General features: G+C 47.1%; 10 protein-coding genes and 1 non-coding gene across 11 annotated transcripts; 5 read left to right on the top strand and 6 right to left on the bottom strand.

The window, feature by feature from the left end:
• The first annotated feature begins 150 nt into the window (after window positions 1-150).
• V1513DRAFT_441226 (uncharacterized protein) lies at window positions 151-2,342 on the top strand. The gene has a single exon (XM_066897490.1). It carries the CDS (start codon window positions 258-260, stop codon window positions 2,067-2,069), a length of 1,812 nt encoding a protein of 603 aa, XP_066754685.1. The 5' UTR covers window positions 151-257; the 3' UTR covers window positions 2,070-2,342.
• V1513DRAFT_441225 (centromere protein X) lies at window positions 2,182-2,971 on the bottom strand. The gene has a single exon (XM_066897489.1). The coding sequence runs from the start codon at window positions 2,872-2,874 to the stop codon at window positions 2,545-2,547; it is 330 nt and encodes a 109-aa protein (XP_066754684.1). The 5' UTR covers window positions 2,875-2,971; the 3' UTR covers window positions 2,182-2,544.
• Window positions 2,972-4,067: 1,096 nt separating this feature from the next.
• On the bottom strand, window positions 4,068-5,030 carry V1513DRAFT_441221 (cytochrome b5-like heme/steroid binding domain-containing protein). Its single transcript, XM_066897488.1, has 3 exons — window positions 4,385-5,030; window positions 4,270-4,327; window positions 4,068-4,210 (listed from the first exon to the last, which is right to left on the bottom strand). The coding sequence occupies exons 1-3, from the start codon at window positions 4,534-4,536 to the stop codon at window positions 4,076-4,078; spliced, it is 345 nt and encodes a 114-aa protein (XP_066754683.1). The 5' UTR covers window positions 4,537-5,030; the 3' UTR covers window positions 4,068-4,075.
• Window positions 5,031-5,360: 330 nt separating this feature from the next.
• Window positions 5,361-6,039, top strand: V1513DRAFT_441219 (YkoF-like protein). Its single transcript, XM_066897487.1, has 3 exons — window positions 5,361-5,488; window positions 5,553-5,761; window positions 5,816-6,039. Exons 1-3 carry the CDS (start codon window positions 5,447-5,449, stop codon window positions 5,904-5,906), a joined length of 342 nt encoding a protein of 113 aa, XP_066754682.1. The 5' UTR covers window positions 5,361-5,446; the 3' UTR covers window positions 5,907-6,039.
• Window positions 6,040-6,065: 26 nt separating this feature from the next.
• Window positions 6,066-6,430, bottom strand: V1513DRAFT_441217 (uncharacterized protein). The gene has a single exon (XM_066897486.1). The coding sequence runs from the start codon at window positions 6,364-6,366 to the stop codon at window positions 6,157-6,159; it is 210 nt and encodes a 69-aa protein (XP_066754681.1). The 5' UTR covers window positions 6,367-6,430; the 3' UTR covers window positions 6,066-6,156.
• Window positions 6,431-7,427: 997 nt separating this feature from the next.
• On the top strand, window positions 7,428-10,352 carry V1513DRAFT_312810 (ubiquitin carboxyl-terminal hydrolase-domain-containing protein). The gene is made up of 2 exons (XM_066894663.1): window positions 7,428-7,738; window positions 7,802-10,352. Exons 1-2 carry the CDS (start codon window positions 7,700-7,702, stop codon window positions 10,046-10,048), a joined length of 2,286 nt encoding a protein of 761 aa, XP_066754680.1. The 5' UTR covers window positions 7,428-7,699; the 3' UTR covers window positions 10,049-10,352.
• Window positions 10,353-11,717: 1,365 nt separating this feature from the next.
• V1513DRAFT_t37 lies at window positions 11,718-11,818 on the bottom strand. Its single transcript has one exon. It is a non-coding gene; the product is annotated as a tRNA-Ser (tRNA).
• Window positions 11,819-12,145: 327 nt separating this feature from the next.
• On the bottom strand, window positions 12,146-12,736 carry V1513DRAFT_441210 (uncharacterized protein). Its single transcript, XM_066897485.1, has one exon. It carries the CDS (start codon window positions 12,682-12,684, stop codon window positions 12,505-12,507), a length of 180 nt encoding a protein of 59 aa, XP_066754679.1. The 5' UTR covers window positions 12,685-12,736; the 3' UTR covers window positions 12,146-12,504.
• Window positions 12,737-14,173: 1,437 nt separating this feature from the next.
• On the top strand, window positions 14,174-15,707 carry V1513DRAFT_312618 (uncharacterized protein). The gene is made up of 5 exons (XM_066894662.1): window positions 14,174-14,275; window positions 14,347-14,701; window positions 14,758-14,836; window positions 14,898-15,088; window positions 15,138-15,707. The coding sequence occupies exons 2-5, from the start codon at window positions 14,395-14,397 to the stop codon at window positions 15,404-15,406; spliced, it is 846 nt and encodes a 281-aa protein (XP_066754678.1). The 5' UTR covers window positions 14,174-14,275; window positions 14,347-14,394; the 3' UTR covers window positions 15,407-15,707.
• V1513DRAFT_441205 (uncharacterized protein) lies at window positions 15,560-17,433 on the bottom strand. Its single transcript, XM_066897484.1, has 2 exons — window positions 17,132-17,433; window positions 15,560-16,817 (listed from the first exon to the last, which is right to left on the bottom strand). Exons 1-2 carry the CDS (start codon window positions 17,168-17,170, stop codon window positions 15,864-15,866), a joined length of 993 nt encoding a protein of 330 aa, XP_066754677.1. The 5' UTR covers window positions 17,171-17,433; the 3' UTR covers window positions 15,560-15,863.
• An 830-nt stretch (window positions 17,434-18,263) lies between these two features.
• Window positions 18,264-22,964, top strand: V1513DRAFT_478303 (uncharacterized protein). The gene is made up of 3 exons (XM_066900268.1): window positions 18,264-18,718; window positions 18,806-22,085; window positions 22,143-22,964. Exons 1-3 carry the CDS (start codon window positions 18,356-18,358, stop codon window positions 22,751-22,753), a joined length of 4,254 nt encoding a protein of 1,417 aa, XP_066754676.1. The 5' UTR covers window positions 18,264-18,355; the 3' UTR covers window positions 22,754-22,964.
• Window positions 22,965-23,482: the final 518 nt, after the last annotated feature.

The raw sequence follows: 23,482 nt of genomic DNA, 5'->3' as shown, positions 1-23,482 counted from the left end.
TGAAATTAGGGTTGATTTTTAATAATCAGGCTATCAAATAATTTTGGGTTAGGGCATATGGTCGGCGTCACGTATCACTCTGTGTGTCACGTGACATTATTGAAAATTGGCTTTCCGAAGTTTTTCAAATTGTTGGTTTGCTGATTCAGTGCAAGCAGTTTCGTCTTTACAGCTCGAACAACGAACACTCGCAACTGGAACCACGGATAATCTGTTGACTATCGGTTCTGGGCGATTACAGTGTCAATTGAGGCGAAATGTTACGACGAGTGGTTACTAGTCCAGCAACCTTGCGTGGAATGCCGACGTGCTCTTGGACAGGACTAGGATTGTCTATCGCGAATTGTCCTGTTACGCCAAAGATCCGCCGCTCCAACCAGGCGAGATGGTGTAGTAGTCTAATGTGTTTCGTTGGAAGTAGGCCAAGCATTTCGCATCAGCAGCAGCGGCAAATACGGACGGACTTGGATGCTCGACGATATTCGTCAGCGTCGACCGCAACAGAACAAGATCCTTCCAAACCGGTGGAAGAACATATTGACAACGATGAAGAGGAAGGTGACTTGACTGATCGGCAGCCACTAAATAAATATAGTTCTGAAGTGCTGGCGCTAGTGGAACACATAAAGGGAGCAGGCTACTACGATCTGATTCAGATGTACGAACGTATGCATCCGGTGAATCGTGATAGCTGGGGTGAGGAGCCTGATGTTATTGGGCGTGTGTTTATGGGAAGGTTCATGTCAGTGAACTTACCTGTCAAAGCCGCCGCAGTTTGGACAGACATGCAGAAAGCGGGCATGTTGGAAAACTATTCGGTCGAGACACTCAACGCGCATCTTCTAGCTGCGTCGCGAGTGATCGTGCAAAGCGGGGATATTGTGTCAAGGCAGCGGGTGTTAGATGCGTTATTCAACAAATATATAGTCAATGGCGAGATCAATAGAGACGCATTCACGATTCTCCTTGATGCGTATTATCGACTAGGTGCTTGGGAAGTAGCTGAGGCGCTTTTGGAGGACATAAAAGCCGGGAAAGTGTTTGTATATCGAGTGAGTGGCGAGTTGGCAAAGGGACAGAAAACGAAAAAGTACCTTGTGCGGCCACGGATCGGCTTCTACAATATTGTATTCAAATACCGCCTCAAGTCAGGACAACTTAAGGAATCATTGGAACTTTTCCATCAAGTCCGTGCTAGCGGACTCCGTATGGATAGCATAACATACAACATGTTTATCAGTCATTTTATCCGCACGGAGAATGATCTGGATAAAGCCCTGGAGATAGTCAAACTTATGGAAAGCGATAGAGTGAAGAAGGATGCCGCGACATATTCGATCATTCTATACGCGACATTCCACCGTCTATATTTATTAAGAGTGCCACTGGACAAGAACAGTCGGCCGATGCACGCGGCACTCACGGGACACAGAGACCTTGACCAGCCGATTCTCGACGCTGGCAAGGAAGCTTTGAGAAGTGTTTTGAAAGAAATGCGCGACGACGATATTCCATTCACGCCTCATGTCTTGCACACTATGACTGTCGGTCTTATTGATATCACAAAAGATATGCATATGGCGGATATTTTCTTCTTGACAGGCTCGAAACTTGTTCCGGTGCCGCGTCGCACTGTCACGGCGCTTTTGGAAGGCCATCTTCGGCAGGGATCGACGAGCCGTGCGCTGGTCCTTTTCAATGAGATTATGCCTCAGCTAAACATGAGAGGATCTGTCAAAAATCTAAATGCGCTGCTACAAAGGCTGCTAGATGATGGCGATGTTGATACTGCTTTCAGCATGCTTTTCAAGGTCTGCGAGGAGGCTGAGACCAAAGGAAGCAAATCGAATTTCGATTCGCCTAACCTGCGGACAGTATCAATACTGCTGAATGCAGTAGATGCTGCATCACCGCACACAGGGTACGTTCCACGTCTGACAAAATATATGGCTAGCCAAAATTTGTTTCCAACGGATAATGGAACGCTGAATAAGCTGAGACGGTTGGACAGAATCGGCGTACGGATACATCCTGACCTACTTAAGCAATTAGGTCTTGATAACATTTGAAGCGCTAGACACTCAGTTGGATTTAACATTTGGATGTCATTTAGGAATTCGTTGGATTTCAGTTGGTTATGTTGTGTTTATCATTGCATGCATTTGATATAGGAGGGTCAGCCCGGTTAATTCAAAATGTCATTGGATATGAGGCAATTGCGGTAAAAGCTTTGTTCATGTAGTATAGGTTTGATAATGTGAATTGTCTGCCGATTTTTTATACACAATCATTTGATCGGGCCAAAATTCACATCTCACTATCCGATATTATGTATATATGACACATAGCAGTACTGACGGCCTATTCCTTTCCCATTGTGGTATGCCGCAGCAAGTTTTGCTCCCTCCATACAGAAGATTCATGGCCTCGCCATATTGTAGATCTCGCGTCGAAGAGGAAGGCCTCGAATGGCATCATTTCCAATTAACTTGCACCATTTGTTCATCTGATAGTCAGATCTGTCCTAAGGACCAAAATCGACCTTTAGAAATCAAGCACCAGTGTCCCAGCAATCCTCTCGAGATCCTCCGCACCCATCATCCTCGCCCTCGCGCCTGAAACCTTAGCCGTCTGTTTCCCATCCCGGCTTTCTGCAGTAGTAACCGCATCTTTCAAAGCCTTATCTGTCCGCCAAATCGCCTCGCGTGTGAAGATTCGAAGATATTCCGCGGAGGTTTCGACAGCCGAGGCTGAAACTCTGGTATCGGGTCGGTCGAAATGTTCCGCGAACAAGCGCGCTACGGTTTTGGAATTGAAGGTCACGACTGCGGCGTCTGACGACGATGCGTTGGAGGATTCACTATCCGATGACATTGGCTGCAATTTTTAAAAATTCCCCACGGGAATTTATTATTGATAGATCGATGTTTGCAGTGGTGGCTTGGAATGACATTTGGGACGGTAAACAATAACAGTGATCACGTGCGATAACTAGACAACACCGATGCAGTTGTAGGTGTACTTCCATCTATCACATTCCCGGATGTCTGGAATTGACTACGGTGGTAATTTGGCACCTTACTACAAAGTATCTGAAGAATGAGAAATGATATACCCGGAATCATTAAAGTGACTGAATCGCTCAGCGATCCTCAAGGAAATCGACTATGCCGTCCTTTCAGTCAGAGCTGACCAATGTCCTGTGAGCATCGAAAGTAAACAAGTAAATTTTTTTTAAGTGATACAGTGAGATTTTTTATTTAGGGCTCAGCGACCTTACTGAGCATATGTTGATATGATTTTCACGTGTACGTGGCAAAAATACCTTTGGCTCTGAGAGCCGACCCGTAGCGTTTGAAGTGACTTCACATGGCGTGCTACTATAGCAGTTTATCGGTGGCCCCTCCAGTTCACATTCTATATTGTAGCGGATGTATATCAACTGTCGCGACAAAGTTGTTTGCCGACAGCATGCGCAGTATGGACCCGAGAGCAATGAGCGATGGATGTCCATAACATGGATTGAACCATCAATCGCGGAAACCTTGATATTTATGATCGGGTAGTGACCTAGATATGAACAGCATAAAAACCAATAAAATCAAGTAATAAAAGCCATGAAGAATTAGATACAATAATACAGCATATGACACAAAAGAAAAAAATGACAAAAAAAATCATTGAGAACCTATTAAGAACAACCGATAGACAACATTCTAAAGACAACAACGTCGATATCATTCATCCTGAGACCCATGCTTATCAAATTCGACGCCAATTCATGTTACGTGGACTGCTCATGTATGACGGCTTCGGAAAGTAAATGCTTACTGAAGATTACATATTTCCGTAATCGTATTACTCCGCTTAGACCAGGTTGCTTTTAGCCCCCGATGAAGACTGCATATAGACGTAATATCCAACAGCCACAATGACTGCGGCGAAAGCAATGTAGCTGAAGAAACCACTAATAATATACCATGAGCTATCTTATTGTTTCTGCAATACCTTATACACTCACCTTCCACTAGACGAAGTTGAGACTGTGCCGTCCGATGTCGACGGCGACTTTGCACTAGACACAATTTCCTGTGATAGCGTTAGTATATTTCAGATGTGAGGCTACATAAATATCACGCACCGAAGGATCCAATTCGCCGATGCATAGTTCATCTAAAATCTTTCGCGCCTCCTCGGAGTGACCGACGTCCTACAATCGATAGGTTAGAAAACCATTGGAATGCGTGGGATTTATTATTAGGTAGTTACCTCGAAGGCGTCGGTCGCGTCCAAGCCGCCAACATCAAGTAAAACTTCTTCACCGCCACTGTAAAAGCACAATCAGTACATCTCTTCATATTCTCAATGCCAAATGTAACCTTACGGATGCTCGTCAATGAACTTCGTGCAATTATAGACTTTGCCATGAATGACCATCCAAAGATCATCCTGGGTGGTGTGAGACTTCACGTTCTCGTATGTCAGATACGTTTTCTGTGCGGTGGCATTGACGCTGATAGTTATTTCTTCGGACATGGTCACAAGTGGTGTGGTGGACTTCTTGAGGATGTGGATGGAGAAATAGAAAGGAACAAGGCGGGCGGAAAAAGAAAAATAGTCTCTAAGGTTTGTGGTTGTGGCGTGAACGAACACGAACAGCGGAATTCGTATCCGTATGACCAGTGTCAAATGTTTATTACAGGCGACTAATTTATGACTGCTTAATATGGAGACAGACACAGTTACATTTTATATAACTTTATATAAAATAGCCGGTACGATAACTAGATAATTGGACTGCCGTTAGCGAGACTGCGGCTGCCGGACTCAAGCGTTAGGCAATTTGCTCTCATGTGCAGGTCTGTCCCGTTTCTCGACGGCGAATGCCGCGCGACGCCGGCGTCACGTGAATTGAGCAGCACTATGAGTCCTTCGAAAAGCACTGGCTATTAGCCGTTTTACATCACTGGAGAGAGATGAGACCGTTCAATTGTGCAATGACCATTGGTTAGGCTGCGACTTGTTTGGGGCAAAACGAGATTGCAGAAGAATATACGGATCACTGCGGCAGATAACAGGTTGTCTATATGTTAAATCAGGGGCCTGCGATAAACATCTCACTGTTTGCCCGCCTCCACAAGTACAGTGCGGTGTACACCGCCTACCATTGCAACTAATACAAATAAACACCATACCACAGGCCAATTGGTGACAAAGTAGATAATCCAAATAGCAAATATCATTCATACGCAGGCATGTAGTTTAGAACGAGTTAGGATTAGACTTAACCGAGCAACAGCAAGGGTTAGGGCACATTTGTATTCAAATGGGTCACAATGACGTTGTGATAACTAACGGGGTCGCTGAAATCTGCCTTATCACATTTCCCCGTAAAGCAATACGTTGCAATTCAGCTCTCCACATATTGTCTATGCTCTGAGTCAAAATGGTTGATCTCAAGTGCAATGCTGATTTCTGTGTGGTCCCGGTCCGTATTCATGTTTTGTGTTAGTTCAGTGAGAATGAGTCGTGAAATGCTGATTTGCTACCAGATGGGCACGGAATCGCCGTCGGTTTCAAACTATATCGCGGAGATCCAGGTTTTGATGCACCAAAGTGGACTGAAGTACTCAATGCACTCTGCCGGTACTACTGTCGAAGGACCATGGGATCAAGTTATGGAATTGATCGGAAAGGCGCACGAGCTAATGCATAAACTCGGCGTCCAACGTGTGCAGACCGATGTTAGGATCGGCACTAGGTGAGTAGCTAGTTATTTTTGACTACACAATGATATACTAACTGGAATTTAAAGGGTTGACAAGAAGCAGTCGTTCGAGGACAAAGTCACGGTTGTTGAGAAGATTCTGAAGCAGAAGAACCAAGCAGAAGCATTGAGTGTATGATTTTGTACAGATTTATTCAATCAACATACATTCTTTTACATGGACACAATGATGTCGATCTGATTAGGGCAATGCGAATATGATAGCGAGAACTGGTACATTCATTCCGTTGTAATAATGCAATCATTCTATACCTTTTCCCGCGTTAGCCCCTTTCCGGACGAACGTCACACAGCGATATAACGAACTTGTGGACCACAACACGCTAGGCATTGGTCAGCATCATTTGTCAGCCTCCAAGGATGATTACTCACATCTCAACAAGCATGAATGTCATCGCTGCTCGGATTCTTCCACAAGCATCCTTTCCAAACGGATTAAAGTCAGCCCATCCACACGTAAAAGGCGAGAGTTGTGAGATAAGCCAGACGAATCCGACGGCAAAGAGCAGCGCGAGTAAAATATCCCATGCACAAAGATACCACATTGACAATCCAGGAGCAGGAACGACGACCGCCATAATGATGGATACAATGGTGCAGCAGCTGAGAATTATGGTGAAAATGAAGCCAGTCGGCACTGTAGTTGAGACATTCAGCAGCTTTTGAACCTGGTAGGACACAACCCCGAGGATTATGGCGCTGATAATGAATTGGACGCACCGGAGTGCAAGGTGGAGTACGCGCGACGCATTCATTTTGACGAGCTATTATGCAGTTTTACTCTTGAAGGTTGTGACAGATATCAAATAGTTGACCACTGGCTGAGTATTTCAAGTTGTGCTAAGGTTACAATAGCCATGCCTCATTTTTCCATAACCATGCTGAATGGCTGGGCATATTCAAGCGTCATTTCTGACTTTTTGAAGTTGCATCTAGAATATATCTGTGGTGTAACAAATCGTGGGATATTATTGTGACGGTGTATAGTTTTCAGGGGCCCCCGTTTCATTCAGCATCAAATGAGGCAGAGTGGCAACGTACAGTTAATTATCGCGGTATCAATAATATCAAAAGCGGCTTTGGACCTGTAGAGACACTTTGATGCTATGAGTAGTTGAAATAACAAGGTGAATCTGTGGATGGCATATTGCACTCATAGCTGGATCATTCTTTGCCGACCTCACATGATCGATATGACCCGTGATACTGAAGACATTCCATCTTCGAATAATTTATACTGTAAATCATCTGGCACATGGTCCTGTAAGTCTGGTGAGTTGCTTGCTCTTGCCACGATATCCAGCGTTGGGTGATTTCTGGCCTAAAAAGTGAATCACGCGTACTCTTCCACTAGGCAATTACAAGCGACTATCTAATCTCAGTCGCATTGACAAATGAATTATCTATTCTTCCAGATATCCATAGATAGCAGTTGCATGCTGAGTTATAACATCCATCAGATAGCATATAACAATCCCACGCCAGATATTCACAAAAAGCGCGTGTATATTTGTGAGAGTACACGTGAGGTCGTACGTTGAGTAAAGTTGGGGGGCGACTCAGGCCGCAGTCAAGACTCCCAACTCCCATTCGTGCGATACCAAAAACTCAGATTCTGACCTCCGATTTACGCGCAAATTGGTATCTGACAGGTACAAGTTGATAACTGGCAGTGCCCAAAGCTATCCATCAATGTCGTAACCTCAGTCCGTAGTTCTTTTGCCATATTTTCGGCAACACACAGTACTAATTGTCATATTCCTTGACTTTCTACATAAAACATCTCGGCCTAAGTGCTGGACAAAATTACCGCCGATAGCTCCACTTGCGCGCAGCTGTATAAGTTGTCTTCGGACTGATCTGGCGCAGGCGCTTTAAGCTACACAACCAATATCAACAGTCGGAGCACAAATGCTGAAATTAAAGCGTGGTCGTCATCGCGCTGAGGCGGTAATTGCTAACTTTCTTCCGTTCTTGTTTTTGCCCGGGAATATTCGTGCTAACATGCTTCAGAAATCTGTCGGACTTGATTACTACAGAGAGAATCCCGGCGCGAGTCGATCCGCAGAACTAGAAAGTGCAGCCCCAAAAGTTGTAAAAGAATTAGCCAAAGACGGATTTAAGGTGGCGATCGACGACGCGAAGCTAGTGTTACGTTCTAAATACGCGTCCGGGCAGATCGACAAGGCGGTCGAATTGTACAAGTTTTATCAAGAGGCGAACGAAGGAATATTGCTCGACGTGCAAGACGGGCCGCTGTCGAGCTTATCTTCGGCGGTTTCGCCCTCAAGTTGCGCTGCTTCGATGGTAACCGCTAGCACTGGGAATACGCTTTCGTTGGCGTCCTTGTCGCTAACTAAGACGCGAACCACGGACAAGTTTATGCCGACTATGTTACCAATGCTAGGGGCAGAGAATTTGAACAACGTAACATGCTACCTTGATGCGTTACTTTTCGCCATGTATGCCAGGTTAGAATCATTCGAGCCGATATTATACAAAGTGTACGACGATGGTCCATTACGCAGACTATCCACATTAATGCGAATGTGGGTCAACATGCTGCGAGCAGGCAAGCTCATCACGTCGGACATTATGGCTCAGCTGAGGATTGCCTTGGCTGAGAACGGTTGGACGGACGCAAGTTTGGATAACCAGCAAGACGCGTCGGAAGCATTCGTGTTTATTACAGAAAAACTGGCCATGCCCTTATTGACACTCAAGATGGACATTGCTCACGGAGGAAAAGAGGCAGCGGATGACGACCACAAGTTTGTCAATGAGCGGCTACTGCACGTACCGATATTGGATGGACCGGCTGACATTCCCATATCACTTGAAACCTGCCTTGAGGAATACTTTTCAAACTCGGTGGTCGTGCGCAGAGAAATTGAGCGACGGCAGTCTGTTTCGATTCCAAACTCCACAAAGGCGTACGTCACGCATGTCGAGAGCGTTGAAGTTCAAGAGTCCTTTGAGAGCCGGCCGCGATCTGGCACAATTGATATGCGGCCGGATGCACTGAACAGGATTTCAGAGCGAGATGATGAAACGGTCAAGCAGCATAGGCGAGCGCGTGATATTGTGTCCTCCTTCCATTATTCGCTGAATGCGCCGGGAAGCGCCGTCTCACTGGCATCATCTACCAGCCAGCCGAGCACCAACATGACCGTCAGGCCGGAGCCGCCGCAAAGGCGGAGGTCATCTCTACGGACAGCGAATAACGAAATATCATTGCCGGCCTGGGCATTCTTACAGTTGCTACCATTCTATGCCGACGCCCCACCACAAAGTACATCGGCAGAGCATTTTGCAATGAAGCGCCCGGTGTTGGCGATTTGCTTAAAGCGATACTCATGGTCAGCCGTCGGAAAAGCAGTGCGCAACAACCGGAAAGTGCTGATTCCCGAAGTGATTGAATTTCCGCAATTTGTGGCCGACGACCGTAGCACGGAAGGAGATGCATTGTATGGCAACTTCAGACTGGTTTTGGAGGCGGCCGTCTGTCACCGCGGTCAGTCGGTGACCTCGGGGCATTACATCTCGCTGGTTCGAGATTCGGTGTTCCGACGTCGACAGGAGGTAATGAAGCAGCAATTTGATGCTTCAATGAGTGACGGCGGCTATGACGATGCGAGCTCTGCTACAAGCGCGACACTGGCGGGCGATAATTGGCTGATATTCGACGACCTAGCTAGTTCTCGAGTTTCGTCGACTACGTTCCGCGGCGCAATGGCGACGGAGATGCCGTACCTACTGTTTTATCGGATGGTGCACATTGACGAGCCTATTCAGCTCGAGCCACTGATTTCGTCCGAGAGCATATTGACGAGCCAATTGGGTGACAAATTGTCGCGAGCGTCCACTTCGACGTCGATGCTGAGTACGAGATCGGTGCCTGCGTTGCTAACCGGATCCAGTGAAGACGACGATGATGTGGATGATGGACGGAATTTAGATAGGTTAGAGGAACTTCCAAGCAAACTCTCTCTGGAGACTGAGCAACAGTCACGATTAGCGGAGACACTGTCCGCAAGCTCGCTCTCACCCCGAAAGTTGCATAAAATATGGAGAGAGCGGAGTATGAGCCGCAAGCAGAGCACCGTGAGCGTTCCAGAGGGCGATAGCGCTGTCAGCGGCAACGAACATCATCATCACCGGCATCACCACATTCACAGACGGCACAAATTGAAAGAAAAGGTAGGGAACGAAGGGAACAACGATGATTTTGATGAAGAAGACAAGTGTGCTATAGTCTAATCAGGGATATATCGCACACTTTACGTTCATGCATTATATAATTGCATTTCTTATATTGGGACTGCGTGCTTATTGGTATTTTGATGCTTTGTATTTCCGTAAATAGATAACTTGTTGTCTTGCATTTGGCATATTATCGAGAGTTAGCAGAGTTTTGCATCTTGTTGTTTCAAACTGGTTTGTAGAACACATCATTAGGAAGGCTTGTATATATGGATTAATCATAGACTAATGGGTTACTTTATTTGTCTTAATGTAGCAGATTATTCTGATGGTGTTGTTACTGCGGGTTACTGAATTACACCGGGCCCCTCAGTAGAAAGGCAACAAGCGCTACAATTTTACTGACGGCTCTGCTATAATATTCCAGGGCTCTACTACTCAGATGAGTACCTGCGCTCGGTTTTCTGTCTTCCAACAGAGCAGACGAAAGCTGCAAGGCCCACATGAGAGGGACACAAATATTTCGCGCCTTCTTTAACCACCCGCATACTGGTTCGATTAATTGATCCGAATATTAATAATATATTTACATGAAAATTCGCGAATGACGCGCAGGAATTTTGAAGCATTGTAGCAGCCAGCAGTGTGAACTCGTAGCTAGACTACCAGGCGCGTCATGTGCACAGACATGATGGAACGAGACGTCGTTCATACGATCCCGTATGTCGGTAGGTTACGCATCTCGTTGCGAATTCCCTTTTACGTGTCAATGCCGCAAGTTTTATGCATAATTTCAGCGCGAAGCATATGCAAATATGTGTGCCGGACGGCAGACTGAGTGTTGATGTGTGATAGTTCGAGTCGGGAGTAGTACGCGTGCAAACTCGCTCGTCAGTGTCGTACAAAGCAAGCATGTCGTCCAGATCGTAAATATATATTCTCCTCTTGCGTCCATGATCCTGCTTCCTGTTCTCTTCTGTTTGCTGTTAATTGACCTTGCTGCCAATCGACGCTTGCTACGCTTCTCATTGACAGTACTTTATTGATCACCATCCACCACTCATATCTATCTCAACTTATAGAACCCATATCGCAATGAGCTGGCCACCACTTCCAACACCTCCTCCCACTCCTCCACCAGTCAAGCGCTGATGGTCCGCTCTTATATCAAACAATAATGGGGTGTGTCGGAATGAAGGAGCGCAAAAACACGATATCGAAATGGTTTTATGATAATGTTAGAATCGACTATATCTATATATTTAATACGGAATTTTTTGCGCCCGTGGTTGATCAGTTGGTGATTCTCGCATCATGATGGGGTGGGTGGTTGAACCGAGCATCTCTCGCTATATATATATATATATAATATATATATAAGGTGCATAGTACACTCGAGGTATTTATAGCTGATGTACATGCATGATGCAATGAAGATTGAAGCTATGATGTACTCAGCGGTAGATTTAGGCGTTGCCTCAAATAGTTTTGTAGCATATTTGAGGTTACAGGATGATATGTTTCACAAGCAATTTCAAGTATTCCAGATATTCAGTTATAAGTTATGCATCGTACATTCTATTCAGTCAAATTATTTAGTATTATGGCACGGGCAGTCACGTACTTGTTTGCAGCCTTCAAATATCCTACAAAGTATTATCCAAACACAAATCCCGACATTCAGATGCCAAATCACTGATATTTTAGAAAAATAGCAAAAAAAATTCGTCACGGACAAGATTCGAACTTGCGCGGGCAGAACCCAACGCCTTTCAAACTGCTAAGTAGTATAGCAGGGCGTCGCCTTAACCACTCGGCCACCGGGACTAAACTCAAATAGTAGCTTGCCACATCCTGATGTAGTTCAAAAATGCCCAGTCACGTGATACTTTCTGACTAGGGTTTCTCATGGTATCACTAGAGCTGCGATACATTCCAAAGGCCTCTTGGTATGGCCTTTGGAACTCCGCAAGGAACGATGCCGCGTTATTCGAGTGATTCGAACTCCTCGAGCATAGGATAATGACCTAGGATCATGATCGTCAACACAGAAAATCGTTACAATACTACTCGCGGCCCAGCGCGCAAGTTCCTGGTGACGATCAGCTCGGTGTGTTTCTTTGACCCGTGGCTTTCGGAGTTTAAAATAGCAAACTTCCAATTAATGCTTCAGTGCATGCCGTGGCAACTTTATCGCACATATAAGGATCTCTAAAGTTGACGATAATATTAGCGCAACAGCAAGTATATATACAACAGTCACAACGTGAACAGCAAGATCATGCTTGTAGTGTCTACTAACATCATAAATTCATAATTTAACATCGGTTATGCACGATCATAAAAAAAACTGGTCACTACAACCGAAACTAATGACGATCTCCATCCTGGATTCGGTTTGTTGAACGCCTGGAAGACTCACATATGAAATCATTATATCTGTGTTGTGCAGTCATCTCTATGGCGTCGATAAGACCAGGAACTCCTCGGCATAGGAGAATGACCTAGGATCATCAACGAAGTCTTTGTGCGCGCTGGGTTTCTCGCGCCATACCTCGACTTGTAAATACAAGTGAGTTACGAGGACGAACTAACCGCGTACAGATAATATAAGCCAGCAGATCAAGTCTGGGCTTAACGAATCGTGACGCATAATCCTTCTTGAGTATTCTCCAATGACTTTCCAATCTCATTGTAGTTCGGGAAATTGGTATCGTCGCATTGGAGCCTGGTCGGCCACAAAAGTGACGCAATTTCCCATCGCGACCCAACATTTTTGGAGCCGGGCCTGTACCAGTTATTCCAAAAATACCTGTGGAACTGTCTACTCCAGAACCTTCCCTGTAACGGGCGTACTGCGATCTTGAAATAAGCAGTGCTGAGTTCTACGAACTTGACTTCTAGCGCTTCGTAATAGGGTACTAGACGGTCCAACTGGATAGTTTGGAAGTTTAACACAGTGGCCTCAATAGACTTGCAATGTTCCAGCATTTCTTTGATCGAGCTGCTATGAATTTCTTCATAAGTCTGATACTGCAGTCCTTCCGGCGCCGGCGTGCCTTCGCCGTCAAGAAAAGGGTTTGGCAAGATAGGATGTCTTAGCAAATGCCGCTTTATCATGGCCCGCAAGGTTCGCGCTTGGTGCTTGGTACATTGCTTTGACTGGCCATTCGACAGGATCCAGCCAGACTCCACCGACAGAAAATGCAGGTACTGAGGCAAACTCTTCAAGGCCTTGGAAGGATTTGTAGGAAAGACGCATATCGAGCCTTTTTTCTGGTTCGTTCCCCGTTAGGAAATTCACTGCACGCTGGTAAGACACTTGTTCATTGTCGCTTGTAGCCGTTTCCGCAATATCTTGTCTCCAGAAGAGGAGCAGGTACCACGCTTGTCCGTGCCTGCCGGGTAGAATTCCTAGTATTGTCGATGGAATCAAAGCCCTTGCTTTTCATTTTTCCTGTGATATATTGATGAATGGCTCGCAGGCTATGCCATAGGCATAAATGATGATTATATCTGTCGTCGTTTCTTTTGAAGACTAGGCTAGCGGCTGTCACCTCTACCAAAGCAAGTAATTAGAACACGAATACCAAGGTGAGATTAATTATATTACCTGCAAAGTCCTTGGTGGTATGAACAACATTCGGATTTAACCCTGCAGCTCGTAACTCGGTCAACGACCCTGTCAGCCTTGGTTCCCCTCTTGCCTACCTCCTGGACGCCACGTGTATCTAGTAGCAAGTAGGATAGAGGTAGCGAGACAAGGTCATACTCCGTAAGAACGCAGTAGAGCTCGTATCGTTAATTGTCCGTTTTTGTCTTCCCTTGTTATCTCACCAGTACTAGATAGTTTGTGGGTAATGTTTGTCTACTTTTGTAATTTTTCTGGCTCCGGCATATAATAGGTATGATTAGGCTTTTGACAAAAAGTTTACTATAACTACGCGAAAACCTGGAAGTAGCAGTGGCGCTGCAGCTGGCGAAGTATCGCTGCGGCGTGGCCTGAAGGCTGCTTCATTATCGACCGCCATTCAACTACAATTCTACGTCGACAGGTTGTACAGGCACATTTTGTAAGTTAGGTTTTGATCAACGGTGGGAAAGAATAACTGTTTGAGCTTTTGGGTTCGCTAGAGTAGCTGGTGGTTGTGAATTTATTTGGATGAAACAACGACGTCTAGAGGCTACTGTTGTTGTCGGCAAGTTATATCACGTTTTACACACACTTATAAGTCACCAAATTTGAAGTGGAGACTCACTCCAGAATTGAGCCAAATCTACGAGGTATGGATACTATTGTTTGTTGCAAGAGATGCAGCTAGTTTTGAGCGGTATTGGAAGCTAACTTTATGGAGCTGATTTTGTTTTGGCACCGGACAACACATTATTCAATCCCTAAAGAAATGCGCTCGTCATTGCAACTCCAGTTCCTCAAAGACCGCTACGTGGCCCTACCATATCTTACGACACTCGTAACAGGCGTCATAATCGTGCTGTATCTCAGCAGTCTGCTGTTCGACTCGTCGCTACCCCTCTCATTTGCCCTGAACCCAACAGCAATTCTGCATGGCGGCATTTATAGGCTGGTAACATACCCGCTTGTTCACCAGAACTTCGTGCATATGTTTTTCAACATTGCTGCGCTGGTGCCGGTGTTGTCTTCGTTTGAGGAGGAGACCGGCACAATTGGCACTGCTGGATGTCTGCTTTGTGAGTCCGCCTTCGGCCCAGTAGAAGGATTTAAATATTGACGAGTCGATCTATAGTATTTAGCGTCCTGCCTGGCTTAGCGTATACTATCACTTCTCTCATATTCTCCTCGAATCTCATTACCCTCGGTGCCAGGTATGAGTTATCTGCTCTGATGCACTTCTCAACTTCTTCAAGGTTTCTAATACGTATATAGTGGATGGGTCTTCACGCTTATGGCGTACTTTTCACTCATAGATTACGCTGTGAGACCATCAATCTATGTCACCCCGTCAATCCCAATTCCGACCTGGTCGACGCCAATCATCACACTGGTTATCATCGCACTGCTGCTACCGGGTTCCAGCTTCTTGGGCCATGTGTACGGTCTTCTTGCTGGCTATGGTTGTAAGTGCCACACGACCACGTTCATCGTTAGAGTATGCTAATTTTCTAGACGGCCTGGGATATCTCAACTCCGGCAAGATTCCGCAACAGGTGATTTTGAAGTCCGAAGCCCTTCTGTTGAGGTACAATCTCACGAAGGCTATCCCACGGTTCATCTCGGACGACAGCGCGTCGAAGCACAGAGTCGTCATCGACACTACTGTCGACGCTGGTGTGCCATCCGGCAGCACGAGCCCTGTGTTGTCGCCAACAGGTGATGCCGGGCTGGGTGGGTCGGGGAGAGCGTTTTCAGGACAAGGACGCCCTTTGGGAAGCTGAATAAGCGCGTGGTATGAGAAGTACGACTGTAGGTGGTGAGAAATAGAAGAAAGAGAACTGGAGTTTGCACTATGCAGCGAATTCAGTGGTTAGATGTGAGTGGGGTGTAACTCGGCAAGCAGTCAGTGTGATTCATGAGTATCTCATTTCTTTGTTGTATCATACTATATATTGATTTGTGATATTTTAATCATTATCACAGGTACATTAAGTCATCTTCAGTAGATACCTGCATTTGTATTTCAATAGTGTACAACAAATCATAAGAATAAATAATTTTATACTAACACTAGTATAATAAGAACGTGAAATTAGAAAATACTCTCCTCCAAAGCCCATTACTATAGTGTACAGAATCACTCACAAAGTCACATATCAATACATACCCGCCCATACAGCAGTCGACTAAAGTCCAATAGACTTAACTGACGATACAAGATTGCCTGCCCGAGTGTAGCTAGGAGTCATCCGCGGGCTGCGCCACCTCGCTTTTCTTCTTCCGCTTGCGTTTCTCCTTTGGCGTTGGTGCGCCAGCTTCCGCAGTCGGCTGCGATGGTGTCGCGGCTGCTTCCTCGGTAGCCGCTGCCGCACCCTCGTGCTTATGCTTTCTCTTTCTCACGGCCTTGGATGGGGATTCAACCGGGGTAGCCGAAAGTTCTGGTTGCTTTTGCACAGGCGGAGGTGCGACGGCAGGCGTGGACGGCGGCTCCTCAGCAGCAGAAGCAGCAGCCTCCTCATCAGCTTCCTCTGGCGCTATGGAGATCCTTTTCTTTCTACCACGTTTCTTCTTCTCAGGCGGTTCTTCAACCTTCGTCGCCGCCTCCTTCTCCTTCTCCGTCTCCTTCTCCTTCTCTTTCCCTTTCCCAGCATTATACGCAGCCTTCTCCTCATCGTACCGTTTAATCTGCTCAGCATAAATTGCCTTCCACGGCTCCTTCTGCTCATCAGACATATTTTTCCACCGCTCAGCGACTTCTCTAATGATCTCGGTATTGGTCGCCTCGATGCCTTTTGCCTGGTACTCCTCGCGAATCAACTTCCGCGCTTCGTTCGCAAAGGCAAAGTAAACAGTTTGAGGGCGTCGCGGCGCATCAGGATCAATAATGCGCTTGCGTTTTGGCTTCTTGCCTGACGTTTCCAACTCGGCCTCGTCCTCGTCTGGCTCGGCTGACGCGACCGTCTCGACGACAACAGTCTTCTTGGGGGCAGGGCCACGTTTCTTGGCCCCAGCCAGAGCAGTGGATTCATCCGAGGACGATGAGATCTGTGCGGCGGGAAGAAGTGCCGCGGCAGCGGGCGGGATGCTGAAGAGTGGCGGGGCGCCAGGGATAGATGCCGCGGCGTAGAAGTCGATGCAAGCGCGGGACGCGTCCTGCGCGGCGTTAGAGAGTTGCGTCAGGGCTGCGACGAGCTGGAATTTTGTTAGTTTTAGCTTTTTATCAAATATATGCGATTATTGACAGGTAAATAATTAAACATATAGCGGAGCAATTGAGACAAAATAGCAGGACACTGAGTGGACGCGTTCAGGTGGCAGACTGGGCCAGCCAACGCAATGGACCACCCATACCGTACACGAAAAATGCCTCGTCATAAACAGGCCCAAAGAATCCTTCGTTGAAGCCTAGTTGCACGAATCATGCACACGAATCATGCAAACAGGCAGCACGGAATCATCGGAAGGTGACGGTGACCTTACGGTGGAAGGATAGTAAACAAACATACCGCGTCCTTCTTAGTTTTGAGGATCTCTGGATCCGACATTGCAAATTGCCCGAGTAGCCCCAAGATATTATTCCACAATGGTCGAGAATAATTGCGCTTCGGACTCTAGAAGTGTTTGTATAGTAATTGCAAGCCACGAGAACGTGTTGCGACTGTTCTGTTGATGAGAACTTTGGATGATGTGGGAGGAATGAATAGGTAGGTGTGACTGGAGAAAATAGTGGGTGACTGTTGACGATGGGAGAGGGGGCTGGCGGACATGCAGGTTATAAGTAGTTAACTGCGCTGGCGACAAAATGTCTGTGTCTAGTGTCAGGTAGTGAGAGCTCACACTAACGACGCGCTCTGCATTTGCTGGTAGACAGTCCACAATACGCTCATACTCACTAACATAACATGAGCCCACAAAGCTGGGAGGACTGCCCTCCTCTAACTACCTACCCAGCATCCAACAACATATAATTATTCTGAATACTGTACTGTCCACAGCTAAATTCGCTTTAGCACGGGTGCAGTCAGGGCTCAATACCCGTATACTTAGTTACTTATCACCCCTTGTACGAATACTTTGAAATAATAATAAGTTAAGTAAGATTGCCAATGATAAATATATGAACCATCAACCTTCACTCCCCAGCTAATTTCTTCAAATCAACAATCTATAAGCAGTAGTCGTAAAGTATATTTTGCCGCAATGTGCCGGACGATCTAGTTATAATCACTAGTCAAATTTGTGGCGCTGTGTGCATTGGTTAATAGCTGTAGGGTCATGCTACTATGCGCCATTTAGGCCAGCCATCCTTCCTACTGTTTGCGACGCCAATTAATTCGCTGAACTTTTCAAAGTACGCAGGTTCTATAGAATAGATAGGCATGCACCGTTTCTAATTACGTTTGTGACAGGATATTGTGCCATTTGTAGTAATTTACCAATCGGCATCTGGCACAAATATTATTACGTGGCCGTTGACGCTTTGCCGAGCTCATCTCATCGCGTTCACAGATATTGGGTAAGGGCTACCAACATGGGGTAGAGACGTAACAAACAAGGAAACCCTAATTACTCATTCCCAAAATTTTGATCCGAAGTCGACAACGAAACCGAGACCTCTTCTTAATTTTCACCTCGCCCGACCACACTTCTCACCTTACATCCTGCCCAATTCGCCTGTCAGTGACGCCCAGTTCATACTGGCCGCTGACTTTGCTTGCTTATTTTCGACCATGTTGTCCGATTCTCGTTTCGAGTACTGGGCCTCCGCCCTCAGGAACTCGACACTCGCGGCTCTTCCGACAGATTTCGTGAGGCCTGTGCCGCTCACAGTGGTTGAAGCCAAACACGTTTTTGCATTCCCCGAGCCAGTGGTACAGGCCATTAAAGAACTTGCAATAGTTGACGGCGACTCCACCGAGTCGTTTTCCGCGTACACCATAGCCCTTACTGCGTTTTTCGTCCTAGTGTTCCGTTTGACTGGTGATGAGGATATCGTCATCGGTGCCAATAGCGCGAAGGACGAGCCAGTGGTCATTCGTGCGTCTGTGACGGGCCAATTGCCATTTATTGAGCTACTCAAAACGGTCCACCAGGTATGCAGCCGCTTTAATTGTTTCTCTAAATCTGCAATAGTTGCCAATTTTATATTGTAAAGAACGCAGTTGACTCACTTTGACTAGCTCGAAGTCGAAGGTGCGGCAAAGTCCGTACCATTTGCGGACCTGATTTCTTACCTCAAGGAAAAATCAAAGTCCTCAGAAAGCCCAACTCTGTTCCGCCTATCTTTTCTGCGTTCGGGCGACGAGTTACACCGCCATCTTCTCGCGCCAATTGAAGGTCTCGTGACTGATATTACAGTCTTTGTCGACGAGTCCGATCGTGCCGCTCCAACACTCCATCTGCACTACAATTCGCTCCTTTTCCGAAACGATAGAATTGACATCGTCGCGGAACAGCTTGCCCAGATCATCGTGCTCGGATCAGCAAACCCATCAATTGCAATCGGTGCTATGTCATGCATTACGCCGCGCCAGAAGGCTGTCCTACCAGATCCTACGCGTGACCTCCACTGGGACAAATTCCGAGGTGCTATTCATGATATTTTTTCTTCAAACGCTAAGAAGCATCCCAATCGTCTCTGCGTTCTCGAGACCAAGAACCCGTTTGACGACTGTACTAAGGACAGACCATTCACCTACCAGCAGATTGACGAGGCGTCCAACATTCTCGCCCATCATTTAGTCGCTAAGGGTATCACTCTTGGTGATGTCGTCACCGTGTACGCGTTTCGTGGTGTTGATCTCGTTGTTTCGGTCATGGGGGTTTTGAAGGCTGGTGCCGCATTCTCCGTGATTGATCCTGCCTATCCTGCCGCCAGACAAAATATCTATTTGAACGTTGCGCAGCCGAAAGGTCTAATCGTTCTCAAGAAGGCGGGCTCTCTCGCGATATCGGTGCGCAAGTACATTGAAACTGAGCTGAGCTTACTTGCGGATGTGCCACAGTTGGAGCTTCAGGACGACGGGACGCTTCTCGGCGGTGTCGTTGACGGCAAGGATATTTTGGCTGATGAAGTCAAATTGAAGGCTGAGCCGACTGGCGTTGTTGTTGGTCCAGATAGCACGCCTACGCTGTCTTTCACATCCGGTAGTGAAGGTATTCCTAAAGGTGTCCGCGGCCGTCATTTCTCTCTCACATATTACTTTCCATGGATGTCTCAAACGTTTGGTCTTTCAGAAACAGACAAATTTACTATGCTCAGTGGTATCGCGCATGATCCCATCCAACGAGACATCTTCACTCCACTCTTTCTCGGCGCGCAACTTCTGGTGCCAACTGCAGATGATATTGGAACGCCTGGCCGATTGGCAGAATGGATGGCCGAGAACGGCACGACAGTCACCCATCTTACACCAGCTATGGGTCAGCTTTTATCCGCACAAGCTACAGCCGCGATTCCATCACTCCACCACGCATTCTTTGTCGGAGATATTCTGACCAAACGAGATTGTCTCCGGTTACAAGCTCTCGCCCGGAATGTCTTCATTGTGAACATGTACGGCACTACTGAAACTCAGCGTGCGGTCTCGTACTTTGAAGTCAGTTCGATTGCGAAAGATCCCACTTTTTTACAGTCTCAAAAGGACATCATTGTAGCGGGTCAGGGTATGTTGGATGTGCAGCTTATTGTCGTGAATAGACACGACAGACAGCAGACGTGCGGTATTGGGGAAGTTGGCGAAATTTATGTTCGTGCTGGTGGTCTCGCCGAAGGATATCTCAGGCTACCTGATCTTACTGAGCAAAAGTTCGTCAAGTCGTGGTTCGTACCCGAGAGTTACTGGAAGGACCAGGGAGGCGAAGAGCCGTGGCGAGAGTTCTGGGTTGGACCGCGAGATCGGTTGTACAGAACTGGTGATCTAGGACGGTACACTCCTGATGGCAATGTCGAGTGCAGCGGTCGGGCGGACGATCAAGTCAAGATCCGTGGGTTTCGCATCGAGTTGGGTGAGATTGACACGCACTTATCACAGCATCCGTTTGTTCGTGAGAACGTGACACTCGTCAAGCGCGATAAGGATGAGGAACCGACTTTAGTGTCGTATGTTGTTCCGCAGAACACGAATGGTTTGGACGACTTGCTGTCAGGAAATGAGAGTTTGGACGACGAGCCAGATCCTATTGTCAAGGGATTGGTCAAGTATCGTCGGTTGATCAAGGACATCAGGGACTATTTGAAGACCAAACTTCCTACGTATGCTGTGCCGACAGTCATTGTTCCGTTGTCTCGTATGCCGTTGAATCCCAATGGCAAGGTGGACAAGCCCGCTTTGCCGTTCCCGGATACTGTCCAACTGGCCGCAGTTGCAAGCCGCACGAAAGCGAGTACGGCCACTATCGAGTCGGCATTCACGGCAACGCAGGCCACTATCCGCGACCTCTGGCTCGACGTTCTCCCTCAACGGCCGGCGTCACTAACGCCAACTGACTCATTCTTTGATATCGGTGGTCACAGTATTCTTGCTACCCGCATGATTTTCGAGGTCCGCAAGAAGTTTGTCGTCGATTTACCACTGGGATTCATCTACTCGCATCCAACCATTGCGGAGCTTGCATCCGAAATAGAAAGTATTAAGGGCAAGGATCTTCCGGTGCCACCAAACGAAGACAGCCAAGCCAATGGTGCCAACGGCGGCACGAAGAGCACATTTGAAGACTCGGAATATGCTGCCGACGCCAAAGTCATTATCGAGGATTTATTGCCGGAGAAATACCTACCAGTCAAGGAAGGGATTACTCCTGGCAAGAAGATCACCGTATTGTTGACCGGTGCGACTGGTTTTCTCGGATCGTACATCGCGCACGATATCCTGGCCAAACACGGAGCTTCCTCGGACATCAAATTGATTCTTCACGTCCGTGCGGCTTCGCCTGAAGAAGGTCTCAAGCGGTTTAAGAGTAGTGCGCTCGCGTATGGTGTCTGGGACGATGCTCTCCTTTCTCACGTTTCTGTCGTGACAGGATCACTTGAGCAGGTGCATCTTGGCGTAGATGAGACTACGTGGAAGAAATTGGCCGAGGAGGTTGATGTGATTATCCACAATGGTGCTCAAGTTCACTGGGTGTACCCATACTCCAAACTCAGGGGCCCGAATGTTCTCGGCACCGTTTACGCCATGTCATTGGCTGCTGAGGGCAAGCCCAAGATTTTCAGTTTCGTGTCGTCGACTTCTGCAATTGATAGCGAACATTACGTTCGTTTGTCAGACGCGATTACGGCGAAGGGAGGGGATGGTGTCTTGGAAGCGGACGATTTGCAGGGGTCCAAGTCCGGCTTAGGAAATGGCTATGGTCAGAGCAAGTGGGCGGCGGAGTACATTATTCGTGAGGCTGGCCGGAGAGGATTGACGGGCGCGATAATTCGCCCAGGCTATGTTACTGGCGAGTCCAAGCGCGGCAGTACGTACTTAAGGGGTTTTTCGTTTCTCTTGAGAAGTGAGCTAATAACGAAAATAGTAACAAATACCGACGACTTTATTGTTCGTATGATCAAGGGCTGCACGCAGCTCGGTCTCACTCCGGATATTTACAACACAGTCAACATGGTCCCTGTGGACCACGTCGCGCGTGTCGTTGTCGCGTCATCATTCTACTCCCCATTAACCGACGGTCTCCGAGTCGTACACGTGACCGGGCATCCACGACTTCGATTCAACGAGTTCTTGGATACATTAATCACGTACGGTTACAAGACAAAGAAAGTAGATTACATCCCCTGGCGCATCGCGCTGGAACGCTACGTCGTCGAGGACTCAAAGGACAATGCTCTTTATCCGCTTCTCCACTTCGTCCTCGATAACCTCCCGCAATCGACAAAGGCTCCAGAACTGGACGACCGCAATGCCGTCGCGGCGTTGAAGTTTGATGGTGAGCACTGGACCGGAGAGGATGTTTCAGCCGGAAAAGGTATCACGGAGGCAATCATGGGCGTGTACTTGGCGTATTTAGTAGAGATTGGATACTTGGACAAGCCAGGTGAGGGAAAGAAGGCGTTGCCGGGTGTAGTGTTGGATGACTCTGTCATGGAGGCGCTGCTTCGTGTTGGCGGTCGTGGCGGAATTCACTGAGACGTTGGTTTGTGCATGAAGCAGATCGGAGGGTGTTTTATATGGGAGTACTTTCGCGATGTTAGATATTTTTGGGCCCATGGTATAGATCTTAAAAAGTTATTTTACATGATGAAAAGGTTTACACTGAGGATGAATCGATCTCATTATTCATGCATTGTTCCGCCAGAAAACTATAATATTATATAGTAATTAACTAGCTTGCAATCAAGCCATAACTACAGCAGCTATGTGATATTATTGTTAGGCGGGACTGCCATATACGGACAAACGCTGTGTGCAAATACGATAATTAATAGTGCGACTTAAAAATATGCCGAACAAATGTGTTTAAGACTTTAAGTTATATTATTTAAAAAAGAAACCTTCCCTTAATAATCGGTATCGGGTTCAGTCTTACGACTGATCGCGAATTGCACTACAACCAGGCACGAACAAGTCAGCCCGGCACAATTATGACTGGAGAGATTTGCAGACCCGGAATTCGGCACCGCCGAAACTCCGATCACTCTTCCAAGGACTGACCCGTAATCCAAAGTCAGCCCCGGCCCTGTTTCCGTCGCACCCGGGTCTATTGACCCCACAATGGGTTTCTACCCATTGATAGTGCGACAGGCCGGTCTTACCCGCGCCGCTGTCCAAGTTCCAGCGACACGCCCGCTCGCAGCAAAGCCGCTCCCATGTGCTGTCCGGGTCAGAGTCCCGAACGGCACGAATTTGCTGATGACT

This window comes from Lipomyces chichibuensis (assembly GCF_038497645.1).
Source record: "Lipomyces chichibuensis strain CBS 12929 unplaced genomic scaffold V1513scaffold_8, whole genome shotgun sequence".
NCBI lineage: Eukaryota > Fungi > Ascomycota > Lipomycetes > Lipomycetales > Lipomycetaceae > Lipomyces > Lipomyces chichibuensis.
The sequence above is the reverse complement of the archived record's forward strand: the minus strand, read 5'-3'. Positions and strand labels throughout refer to the sequence as shown.